An 11,166-nucleotide genomic window follows, 5' to 3' on the forward strand; every position below is an offset into this window, starting at 1 on the left:
TATTGATGTTATGATGTAGAAATCATGTTTATATTGTTATTATGATATTCCTAGTATCATGTTTAGGGTATTTTTAATATTGAATATGATTGTTATGATGCCTTTTATTCTCTTCCTAATATTTATGATTGTTAGTATCATGTTAGGGTTAAAGACTTGATTTTTATTGCTTAGTGACATGCTAGGGTTTGTTATTAATCTTGTTAGTATCATGCCTAGGATCTTGCTATGTTTATTATGCTTTAATGTTAACATGAACATGATTATGATTATAATTGTTATAATTCATGATGATTATGAATATTATTATTGTTATGATGATGATTATTTTATTGTTATGATTATAATTATTATTGATGATATTGATTATTTATTATGTTGCTTGATACATATTATATTTATTTTTATTGCTTGATCACACCTTTATTTCATGTTTAAAGGGAATTTTGGTACTTGTAATCGCGCTTAATAAGATAATTAATAATCTTGTTAGGTTAATTGCGATTATAATTCAAGTGATCACCAATAATAGTTTATTTGTGCATTATATTCAACCAACATAGATTAAACAGGTTTAGGGTTAATCCTATTGATTGTATGTTAGTCAGAAAGCGCACATGAATACGAGCAGAATAAAGTAGAGGCCTATTATTAGGGCAGGTTCAATCTCTTTTAGGTTGGATTTGTACCATCATCCCCGAACCCTTATTTGGTTCATGACCTTATGGAGTTGACGATCTCTTGGATCGTTAAGGGGTGTAACCTTCATCCTATGAACGGTTTACAAGTTCCTTAAAAACTTGTTGGCGACTCTTTTGCTCTATCTTCTTCCCTTTTGGACGCCACCGTACTTTAGTGTATGATCACAGTGGGGTTCAAGCTAGTGGGATTTTAAAGGCTATTTCACCAAATGCCATCGGACTTTTCAGAATTCACTAAATGCCACCCAGTTTTTTAAAAATTCACCGAGTGCCATTATGACCAACGACCGTTAACTCCGTTAGTCATTAAGGGTTAATCATGACACATGTCATGATATAATTGGTCAATTTATCTTAATTAATAAAAATTAGAAAAAAAAAAACAAAAAATTAAAAAAAAAAAAAAACCCAAAATTTTCCCAGCCACCCCCACCACCGCCAAACCCTAGCCCCACCCTTATCTCGTCGGAAACGGCCGGCCACCACCTTAACCACCAAAAATCAGCCGGCCGCCCCTTCAGCTCCCCACCTGACCCACCACCGACCCCCAAAACCACCCACGATGCCCGCCCTGACCCCAAACACCACCCACACAGTCGCCCCGACCCCAAAACCACCAATAAACCAAAATTTCCCAGCCACCTACCCAAAAACCACCAATTTTCTAATCAATCGCCGGAAAATCGAACCCTAATTCCCAAATTCAACCTCCATTTTCACCCAGATCTCGACGATTAATCAGGAATGGCTTCTTCGGAAGCCGATTCCCGGCTGAAACAAGTGCTGGTGCCTTCTCTTGAGAAGATCATAAAAAATGGTTCATGGCGGAAGAATTTGAAGCTTGTTCATGAGTGCAAATCTCTTCTTGAGAAGCTCAATTCCTCTCAACTCCATTCTTTATCCTCTTCTCCTGAATCGCCGTCTTCCGCCATTGTTACAGCTGGTCCGGTTGTTGATAGTGGGACCCACGAGTATTCTCTAGAAGATTCCGAGCTCATTCTCTCTCCTTTCATCAAAGCTGCTTCTTCTTCGAACCCTAAGATCGCAGATGCTGGAATCTCTTGTTTGCAGAAGCTAATCTCACATGGGTATCTTCGAGGTGAGGCAGATTCAACTGGGTCGAATCCTGAGTCGAAGTTGCTTTTCCCGAGTCATTGATTCGGTTTGTAAGTGAATTTGGGAATTAGGGTTCGATTTTCCGGCGATTGATCGGAAAATTGGTGGTTTTTGGGTAGGTGGCTAGGAATTTTTGGTTTTTTTTTTAAATTTTTTTTGTTTTTTTTTTAAAATTTTTATTAATTAAGATAAATTGACCAATTATATCATGACATGTGTCATGATTAACCCTTAATGACTAACGGAGTTAACGGCCGTTGGTCATAATGACACTCGGTAAATTTTTAAAAAACTGGGTGGCATTTGGTAAATTCTGAAAAGTCCGATGGCATTTGGTGAATTTTTAAATTACTCAGTGGTATTTGGTGAAAATAGCCGAATAAAACCTAAGTTGAAATTAAAGGATTGAGTACATTATCGTTTTTAAAAAAAAAAAAAAAAAAATCATTATTGTGCACTCATTAAAAACATGTTATACTACGTATATTGCCAATATAAATTAACCTCTCGTAAATTTTTATACTCGCACTATTCATTCACATATGTTCAAGACTAATTGGATTTATTTTTTTCACACAAAGAAACTCAAATCACTTGGGTTAAATATTAAATGTATTTTTTTTTTTTATTTTTTATCTTGTAATAATTGAAGCTTGGTATGTAGAGTGCACATAGCCACATATACATACGTAGTACGGTAGTATACAATTTATCTATAGACTACGGGTTGTACATTTGTATTACTAACTTGTATGGAGTAACAACTAAGGGCATGTTCTCATACGTTGAAATCCAGTTCAGTTCAGTTCAGTTTAGCTCCTAATTTCCTTCTCTTATAAATTATTCATTTCAGTTCAGTTTAGTTGAGTTCAGTCAATGAGAACATGCCCTAAGGCCTTGTTTGATTCACCTTATTTTTGCTTATCTGAACTGTTCTGGTCTGATCTGATTTGACCAAACATTGACCTTAAACGTACAATAATCTATAAGGAAAAAAATATATCAAGTGGAGTCTTGTTAGATTCGTAATAGTGTATATTTTATTAATATGTAATTTTCATAATTTTTTTCATTACGGAATTAAAGGTAATTAGCAAAAAAAAAAAAAAAATTGCACATAAAACGATGATATGATCTGATTTTTTTTTTGAAATAAGTAAAAATAAGGTGAACTAAACAATGCCTGACAAGAGTTAGGGTCTGTTCACATATACTGAACTGAACTAAAATGATTGGAACTGAACTGGACTGTATTGAAATGAACTGAGTTGACCTGAAATGAATAGTTTATGAGAGAGGGAAATTAGGAGCTAAACTTAGCTGATTGGACCTGAACTGAACTGAACTGAACTGAAATTAAGCTGAAGTGAACATGCCCTTAGTCTTTGATAGTATGCTAAAAAGGGGTAAATACAAGTTGATCTTTGAGATTAACAAGTTTTGTACATCACATGACATTTTTGTAAATTAATCAATAACTTTTACCTTAAAAACAGACCTACAATGATAATAGCCGGATAAAATTATTGATTTATTTATAAAAATACCATGTGATAAACAATTTTGTTTATCCCAAAGATTAACTTGGGATTCCTCAAAAAAATAATTTCCATGACCAATATAAGGTATTTGTAGACCAAACTAAGCAAGCGGCAATTTAGGGGTGGGGATTCCCTTACCCATCCCCCCACTTTCAAATTGTTTAGCCCGCTAATTCAGGTCGGTTTGGACCTGTGAGAGGTTCCGAACCGATAGGACCCTTCTTCTTAATACCGTAAAAAAAAAAAAAAAAAAAAAAAAAAAAGTATTTGTAGAAATACAAGTGATTACTTATTTTCTTACAAGAAGTAGAGTTCTTAAAATAAAATTAAGTAAATTTTCATCATATCTTTTCTTGTGAGAGTTTTTAATTTATATTGAGTACATATTTTCAATAAAATGAGACAAATATTTTCTAACAATAGCTTTTATAGAGTATAGGATAATTAAGATACAGGGTACGGAGTATCATATATTCATATACAATATATTTTTTTCCCTAGACCATATACATGAATTTTTAATTAATATTGAGTACCAATTAATTATAAAATCAGTAATTGATTTTTGTCATAATCAATTACTACTATTTAAAGTTCTTTACTTGTGGATCTGCTTTTTATTTATCCTTATCTCTCAAGAAATGTCCTTTTGCGTTGGCAACCTAATTTAACTTTACCAAAAATTATTTTATTTTTATTTCCGGACACCAACCCATTTCCTTAACTAAAACGCATATCTCTTTCTTTATTTTATGCCAAATTAATATAATATTTATTTTATATTTATAATGATCAATATGCAATAATTAATATATTTCCTTTTATTTATTTTATTAATTAATAATCACAATTCCGACAATATATTTTTTTTAAAACAATGTCTTTTAATCTCTCACCAATAAAACCCAGTTTACCTCAACCAAAATTAGACCTAATTATTTCATCATACCAAAAATTCCCAAATATTTCTTCTTCCCCTTCTTCAAAATACCCAAAATTATTTTCCAAAAATTTTTCTGGAAAATAAAAATAAAAATACACTCAGCTCCTTTCAGACCTTGCTTCTTTACTCTTTAATGGTGGAAATTAAACCCATGTTTTATTTCCATAAATCCATTTTTTTAATTACTAAACAAGCTTAGCTTCTCCTCAAATCAAACAATTTACAACCCACCTTTTGCTTTTTCAATTTTTTTATTTTTTGGTAGAGCTGGGTTTTATTTCTAATTTGCTGAAAAAATTCAAAAAAAAAAAAAAAAAAAACTTAATGGGCAGTTCTTAAAAAAGGAAATAAAAAATTTCTTCAAATTCATTTTTCAAAATTAATTTTCTGTAAAAAAATTAGTAAATGAAATGGAAGCAAAGGAAGGAGGAAGTAATAGTGGAGTAACAGTAGTGGGGTCAGATGCTCCAACAGATTATCAAATAGCTCCTAGGATTGAAAATAACTCCGGCGATACTCCGGTCGCCGGATCATCGCCGTCTCCGGTGGCGCTGACGGAGGTGCATCCGGGGTCGAAGAAGAAAAGAGGAAGACCAAGAAAATATGGACCTGACGGTGCTGTAACAGTTGCTCTTTCAGCAAAACCCATATCAACTTCAGCCCCGGCCTCGGCTGCCGCTAACGTTATTGATTTCTCAGCCGAGAAGCGACCAGTGAGCAAAGCGCCGAAGGCGAAAGCCGCCTCGGCTAATGTCAAGCAACACCAGCACACTCAAGCAGCTCAGCCTAAGTTTGAGTCTGAGAATAGTGGTATGTATGAGTTAGATAAACTGTTGATGTTGAAAAATAAGTTTATTTTTTATTTTTGAAGTTAATTTTGTTTTATTTGGATGATGGGTTTGTAATTATGCATGTGATGGAGTGAGTAGTGTTTCTGACTTTTTGAGCTGGAGGGTTTTGATATTTTGTGGGGGAGGTCATATGATTTATTAGATCTGAATTTTGTGGTAGGATTAGTACATGTGGTGTCCTGGATTTTTGCGAGAAAATGTTTGGTTGACCGTGATAGGCCGATTTCATAACAGGTTAATCGCGGTGTGAGGGTCGCTAACTCTTGAAATCGATGTATCAAATTCCGGTTTTGTGGGATTGATGAGGGTTTTTATGAAATTTTTGAGATGGGTTATGTTATTGGGTAGGAATTGAAGTGGGACCTCTGTATATATGCACCCTAAATAAGATCTTTAAGGGGGGGTGGTGGGTTTAAATGGGTCAACCGGAAAGGAAGCGTTAGTGACCTTTTTAGTTGGACTGAGGGTAGTTAGTTGTCCTAGGTTTGGAATCTTCCAGAAGATATAGATGAGATTGTAGGACGTGTGTATGTGGGTGAGAACTTTAATGTTGGAGAAGAATAAAAAGAGGTGTTAGTGTTGTGGGAAGGTTACTTGCAATGATTGGTTTGATAAAGTCTAAGTTTGCTGATTCTGCATAAAACCTAAACTTAGTCAGGTGACCTGTCTATGCACAGATGGTTGATTTATAAAGAAGGGGGGTTAGCAGAGGTTGTTTTCAGATTTTTGAATGGTTTCTTTCTGGATATGTAGCTTAGTTTATCGGTATGTATGACCTTTATTGGGTGTCTTATCTTCGCTTTGCCTTTGCCTTTGCCACTTGGTATGACGGTATGAAAGGGGTGGTGAATATACTGTTTGTGCATTTCTTTTTGTTGCTTGCTGTTGTGTGTTTCCGTATGCCTTAGGCTGTTGTTTAGCCCCACGTCGCCTTTAGAGCTTCGTCGTTATAGGTATCTAAATTATCCTGTTCTTTGCTTGTTAGTACACTTGGTATGATGTGACGGACTTTGGATAACCGGGTGAAAGAATTTATTTGAGAGATGAAAGGAACCACATACTTACACTTTGCAAAATGGTTGTTGTAAGTTTTTGTAACCTTTATATGTACGGGTCTTGTGGGTTGGACTGATTGTTCATATCGAGAATCAAAATAAGGTATCCTTCTTTCATTTTTTTTAATTAAGGGGAGGGGAGCAGGCTATGGTGGACACGACTTTTTTGTTTGGATAAAAAGTTGAGGTGCTTAGAAACTGTGATAGTTGACTGAAGAGCATCTGAGCTAATTGATAAGTGCTGGTTGCCCTGTTTACTTTGAGATGTGCTCAAGGATTTACAAGTTTAATAAAAGTAAATGTTTTTGGTTGCAGGTGAATGGGTATCTTGCTCAGTTGGTGCTAATTTCACACCTCATATCATTACAGTCAATGCTGGTGAGGTGAGTAATAGAAGATCATGCTGTAATGCTTTCTTTTGTAGTCGCGCTTTATCCATTTGATCTGGCTTAGCAGCCTCACTGCCAGAGTACAAATTTTAATCAATTAGCACCAAACTAAAATATCTGAAGTTAGTTGCAACCCCAGCTTTACTGTTTGACAACTGTCCACATCTTTTTAATAAAAGAGGAAAGAGACGAGTTGACACTTGTCAAAGTGTGGTGAGGGTGCACCTAGCTCCTTTCTCTGGTTAATTATCAAATATTCTTTATGTTGTGGTCCTTAAGGATCACTAGGAAGCATGAAAAGAATGATATTAGGCATATGAATCATTTTTTTAGTTTTCTGTGGCTAAGGTGGTGGTGGTTGGAGGTAACGATGCATTGTGCTGATCAGTTTTGTTAAGGCTTAAACTACATATACCTTTTTGAAGTGTTAAAGTACCACTATTACAACAATGCTTACTTGTGACTTACCTGAAAAAAACACTTTCTACTTCAGCATCATGTAGATAGTGCGGGCTTTTCAAAGTTTGAACAAGCTCTATTTTGGCTTGTGTAGACTCTCATTTACCTAGATTAAAGATATGAAAGTGAACTGTATGCACCATTTTTTATGTCACTTACCTGTGTTACTAACAATACGCATCTCTGATTGTTTCAGGATGTTACTATGAAGGTTATATCATTTTCTCAGCAAGGTCCTCGAGCTATATGTATTTTATCTGCAATTGGCGTAATTTCCAGTGTAACACTTCGGCAGCCTGACTCTTCTGGTGGTACATTGACATATGAGGTGCTACATCTAATATCCATAACTGTTAATTTATGCAAAGAGATTCTACTATTTCCTTTTCAATGATCTGGCAACATCTAATGTCACATGCTACTTTTGAAGCTTTTCCCAAATCACTTTTAGTCTTTTACAATGCATATTTTATTGTATGTATTATACATGTAGTGATCTCTCACTCTTTATCTGTCTGTTTTGTAAAATGTTTTGTTCAGCAACTTTGCCTAAAATATTTGCGCACCTCAACAAAATGAATCTTTCTGGTCATGATATTATGCCAACTGTTCTGTTCTGAGCTTCGGCTTATTAAAAAAACCTTTAAAAGCTTAGTCAAAGCTCAAAAGGGCTAGCCACTTTGTCAAAGCTCAAAAGGATTGCTAGCCAAATATATGTGGCGAACGTCACTCCTTGTAAAGCCAAAAATGAATCAAGGCTCATTTTTAATGTTCTATGTTATGTTCTTTCTGAATTTAGTTCATGTTATTTTCTTTCTGAATTTAGTTCATGTTCTTCTCCTAGTTCATGCCTTGTATACTGGATCATTATCTGCTATTAAGAAAAACTCATAGCATTCTCTTAAATTTTTAAAACCTTAAATGATAAAATCTTATAATAGTTCAGCTATACACTTTTTCCTCACAGCAAATAATGATCCACTGTACTAGCAATCAATTGATGATGCTAATTAATTTCATGATTACTTTATGGACTATTGTTATCCTAAATTTACTGTGAAGTATATAAATTGGTATTCCAAAGGATCTCAGCATGTCAACTTTATTACATGCTGGAACTTTATACTCCTGGGCCAACTCTTGAAGACTTTTTGTTACCTTTTGTGTCTCAACAGGGCCGTTTTGAGATACTTTCTTTAACTGGCTCGTTCATGCCTTCTGAGAGTGGTGGGATAAGGAACAGATCAGGAGGGATGAGTGTTTCATTGGCAAGCCCAGATGGTCGTGTTGTAGGTGGTGGTGTAGCTGGTTTGCTCGTTGCTGCTAGTCCTGTGCAGGTATTTTCCATCCTTATCTTCCTTCATACGAAGTATATACTTTTTCAATATTACATATGTTGCTTCAGCAACTTTGCCAATATAATAGACATACATAGGGAGCAGAGGTTATTAGTGATCGACACCTAAATAAAGTTCGGAAACGTGAGTTCTTGCACAATTCAGCCTGGTAATGCCAAATGATGTTATTTTGTTATGCTAAACAAGCTTACATTACTGCTAGTCTGCTATCCAGTATTTTTATTTTCATAATCATCACGGTCACCACCAAGTTCATCATCCAATCCACCTTCGTACTTCCATGTTCCACATCTACATTACCTCCAGTTCTTTTCTTTTGGCTAGGGTTTGCATTTATATTGTCTCCTTTAGAGGATCCTACCATTATTTGGGCCACTACTAACCAGCAGTATCTTCAAATTATTTTCTGTTGCCTTCAGATTGTGGTAGGAAGTTTCTTAGCTGGAAACCAGCACGAACAGAAGCCAAAGAAACAAAAATCAGAGTACATAATCAGCGGTCCACCAGCTTCTACCGTACACTTTTCGAATACAGGAATGCAGGACAATTACGGGGGCCAAGGTTACCACACTTCAGGTACCACATACTCGTCTTACCAAGGAGACAATAGGAATGGATCAGCTGATCACAATGAATCTATGCACGACGGTTAAACTTAGAAGCCAAGAACAGGAAATCTAGATGATTGGCAACAATGAGATGCTACTAATTACTACTGGCTATATATAAATTATTGTGACTGCCCGAAATCATCTCTTCTGTTTGTCACATCTTGTATAACCTTGTGTGATATTCACACTTGCAATTCACGACGGCGGTTTGTTAATCCTTGATTATGTAGGAATTTTAGTGTTAGCTTAACTTAATAGATAGGTATTTTCTACAGGTGTTTATTTATGTAGAATAAACTTGTGTTCATACGACTTTACGACATCAAATTTCTTAGCAAAATGGTTATTGGTCTTCGTTAGTGTATTATCATTCTCTTAAAACTAATCTTTTGGAAAGTCAATTGAAGTGATTTATCACATGGGCGTTTGATGGCAAATTACAACGACTCTTTTGTACTCAAGGATTCTGTTTGATATTAATACAGAGTACTTCGTTTATGTTTACCTGATATTATTGTAATTTTGTACTGTACTATTTTCTTAGTTGTTCTAGTTAGATTGTTCATATTTGTCATCTACACTTAATAACATTAACTGTCAATCAGTGAAAATTGTAAAATATTACTCGTATATTTTGACAGATCATATTGTATTTAATAAGATCCAATAGGAATATGATTTCTTTTTATATATTAATAACTCATAATGATCAAAGTGAACAAAAGTATGTAATATTGTGTATAGTGTCAAAGTGACGATTACTCCGTAAGTTAAAGGTCAATATGGTATGACTATACAAGTGAATAAACAATATATATATATAAATTTTGCCGAGTTTTTAGAGAGCCACATAGGATCTAATTTTCTTAGTGTACTATCTAGGATTATAAATTTTAGTAGTAACCAATTAAATAGGAGATTATTAAAATCTTTTATAATTAAATAATTAAAATGCCACGTAAGCAAAATTGACAAATGAGATACTAAAGTTTAAATTAATTAAATATAAAATATTATCTTTTGAGATTAGAAATTTTATATAATATTTTAAAGCTAATATAATAACAAAAATCACATAATATATGAAAAATATTTTTTTTTAAAAAAATACTAACAAACCGTGCATCGCACGGGTTTCATCTAGTAGAGGTATAAATTAGTACTTCCTCTGTTCTTTTTTACTTGACCTGTTTCTTTTATCAGACTTGTCAATGCAAAACTTCAACGATTAATAACTTTAATTCTCCATAATTAAAAATTATAAAAGTTATATATTATGATAGTACTTCTTGAAACGAATTCAAAAATATCTAACATGAATATATTTTTCCTTACAAATTATTCACAAAAGACGGTCAAAGGAGGAGCGGTGAATAGTATAAAAGTCAAAGCGGGTCAAGTAAAAAAAGAACGGATCGGAGGAAGTAATTATGTAACTTTCATAACTCCAAAAGGACCAAAACCATTCTTAATGTATATTAATCCAAAGTGTACCACTACCATCAAGATTCCAACTTTCCAAGCAGCGTATTCGTAGTTTGTTTATAGTTTTCCAGTTTTAAATTGGCGTTAGGTGAAATCTGAACGGTGACTTGTTAACCGGTAATATAAAATCCATAGTGATAACTCCACTTTGAGAATGCGATAACTAATCAAAATCATTAGTGGTAGCCGGGTAGGGGTGAAATGTTGATTTTTAATTTGTGTTTTGCTCATGTAATCAAGTATGATCCAATATAAAATGAAATCCGACCTTTGGATTTTGAGTCTATACAAACTAAATTTTCTTCAAATCCAATCAAGAGCTACGTAGATTTGATGCAATCCAAAAAATAATATTAATTAAATCACCAAAACTCTGTTCTTAGGGCCTGTTCACTTCAACTTAATTTCAGTTCAGTTCAGTTCAGTTCAGTTCAGTTCATTTCAGCTCCAATCAATTCACTTCAGCTCTTAATTTCCTTCTCTCATATAATATTCAATTTAGCTCCTATCAATTAAATTTAGCTCAGTTTAGTTCAGTAAAATAAATGTGAACGTGCCTTTAGTTGCCTATAAACTTCAAATTTCTCTTGTAAAATACTATACTTATAAATATAAATTGAACCCTTATAAGCCCAAATAAGGCATGCATCCGATTTG

General features: G+C 34.0%; 1 protein-coding gene across 1 annotated transcript; it reads left to right on the forward strand.

Annotated features, from left to right (window-relative positions):
* Window positions 1-4,060: 4,060 nt before the first annotated feature.
* Window positions 4,061-9,528, forward strand: LOC145595908 (AT-hook motif nuclear-localized protein 1-like). The gene is made up of 5 exons (XM_081652342.1): window positions 4,061-5,111; window positions 6,523-6,590; window positions 7,252-7,383; window positions 8,231-8,392; window positions 8,833-9,528. The coding sequence occupies exons 1-5, from the start codon at window positions 4,712-4,714 to the stop codon at window positions 9,064-9,066; spliced, it is 996 nt and encodes a 331-aa protein (XP_081508468.1). The 5' UTR covers window positions 4,061-4,711; the 3' UTR covers window positions 9,067-9,528.
* The last annotated feature ends 1,638 nt before the right edge of the window (window positions 9,529-11,166 follow it).

This window comes from Chenopodium album, chromosome 2, assembly GCF_948465745.1.
Source record: "Chenopodium album chromosome 2, dcCheAlbu1.1, whole genome shotgun sequence".
Taxonomy (NCBI): Eukaryota; Viridiplantae; Streptophyta; class Magnoliopsida; order Caryophyllales; family Amaranthaceae; genus Chenopodium; species Chenopodium album.

Excerpts from the sequence above, each read along its gene's own strand:
- LOC145595908 (XM_081652342.1), top strand. The coding sequence starts at position 4,712 with ATGGAAGCAAAGGAAGGAGGAAGTAATAGTGGAGTAACAGTAGTGGGG. Across the intron at positions 5,112-6,522 it reads GTTTGAGTCTGAGAATAGTG|GTGAATGGGTATCTTGCTCA; the intron begins GTATGTATGAGT and ends TTTTGGTTGCAG. Across the intron at positions 6,591-7,251 it reads TTACAGTCAATGCTGGTGAG|GATGTTACTATGAAGGTTAT; the intron begins GTGAGTAATAGA and ends TGATTGTTTCAG.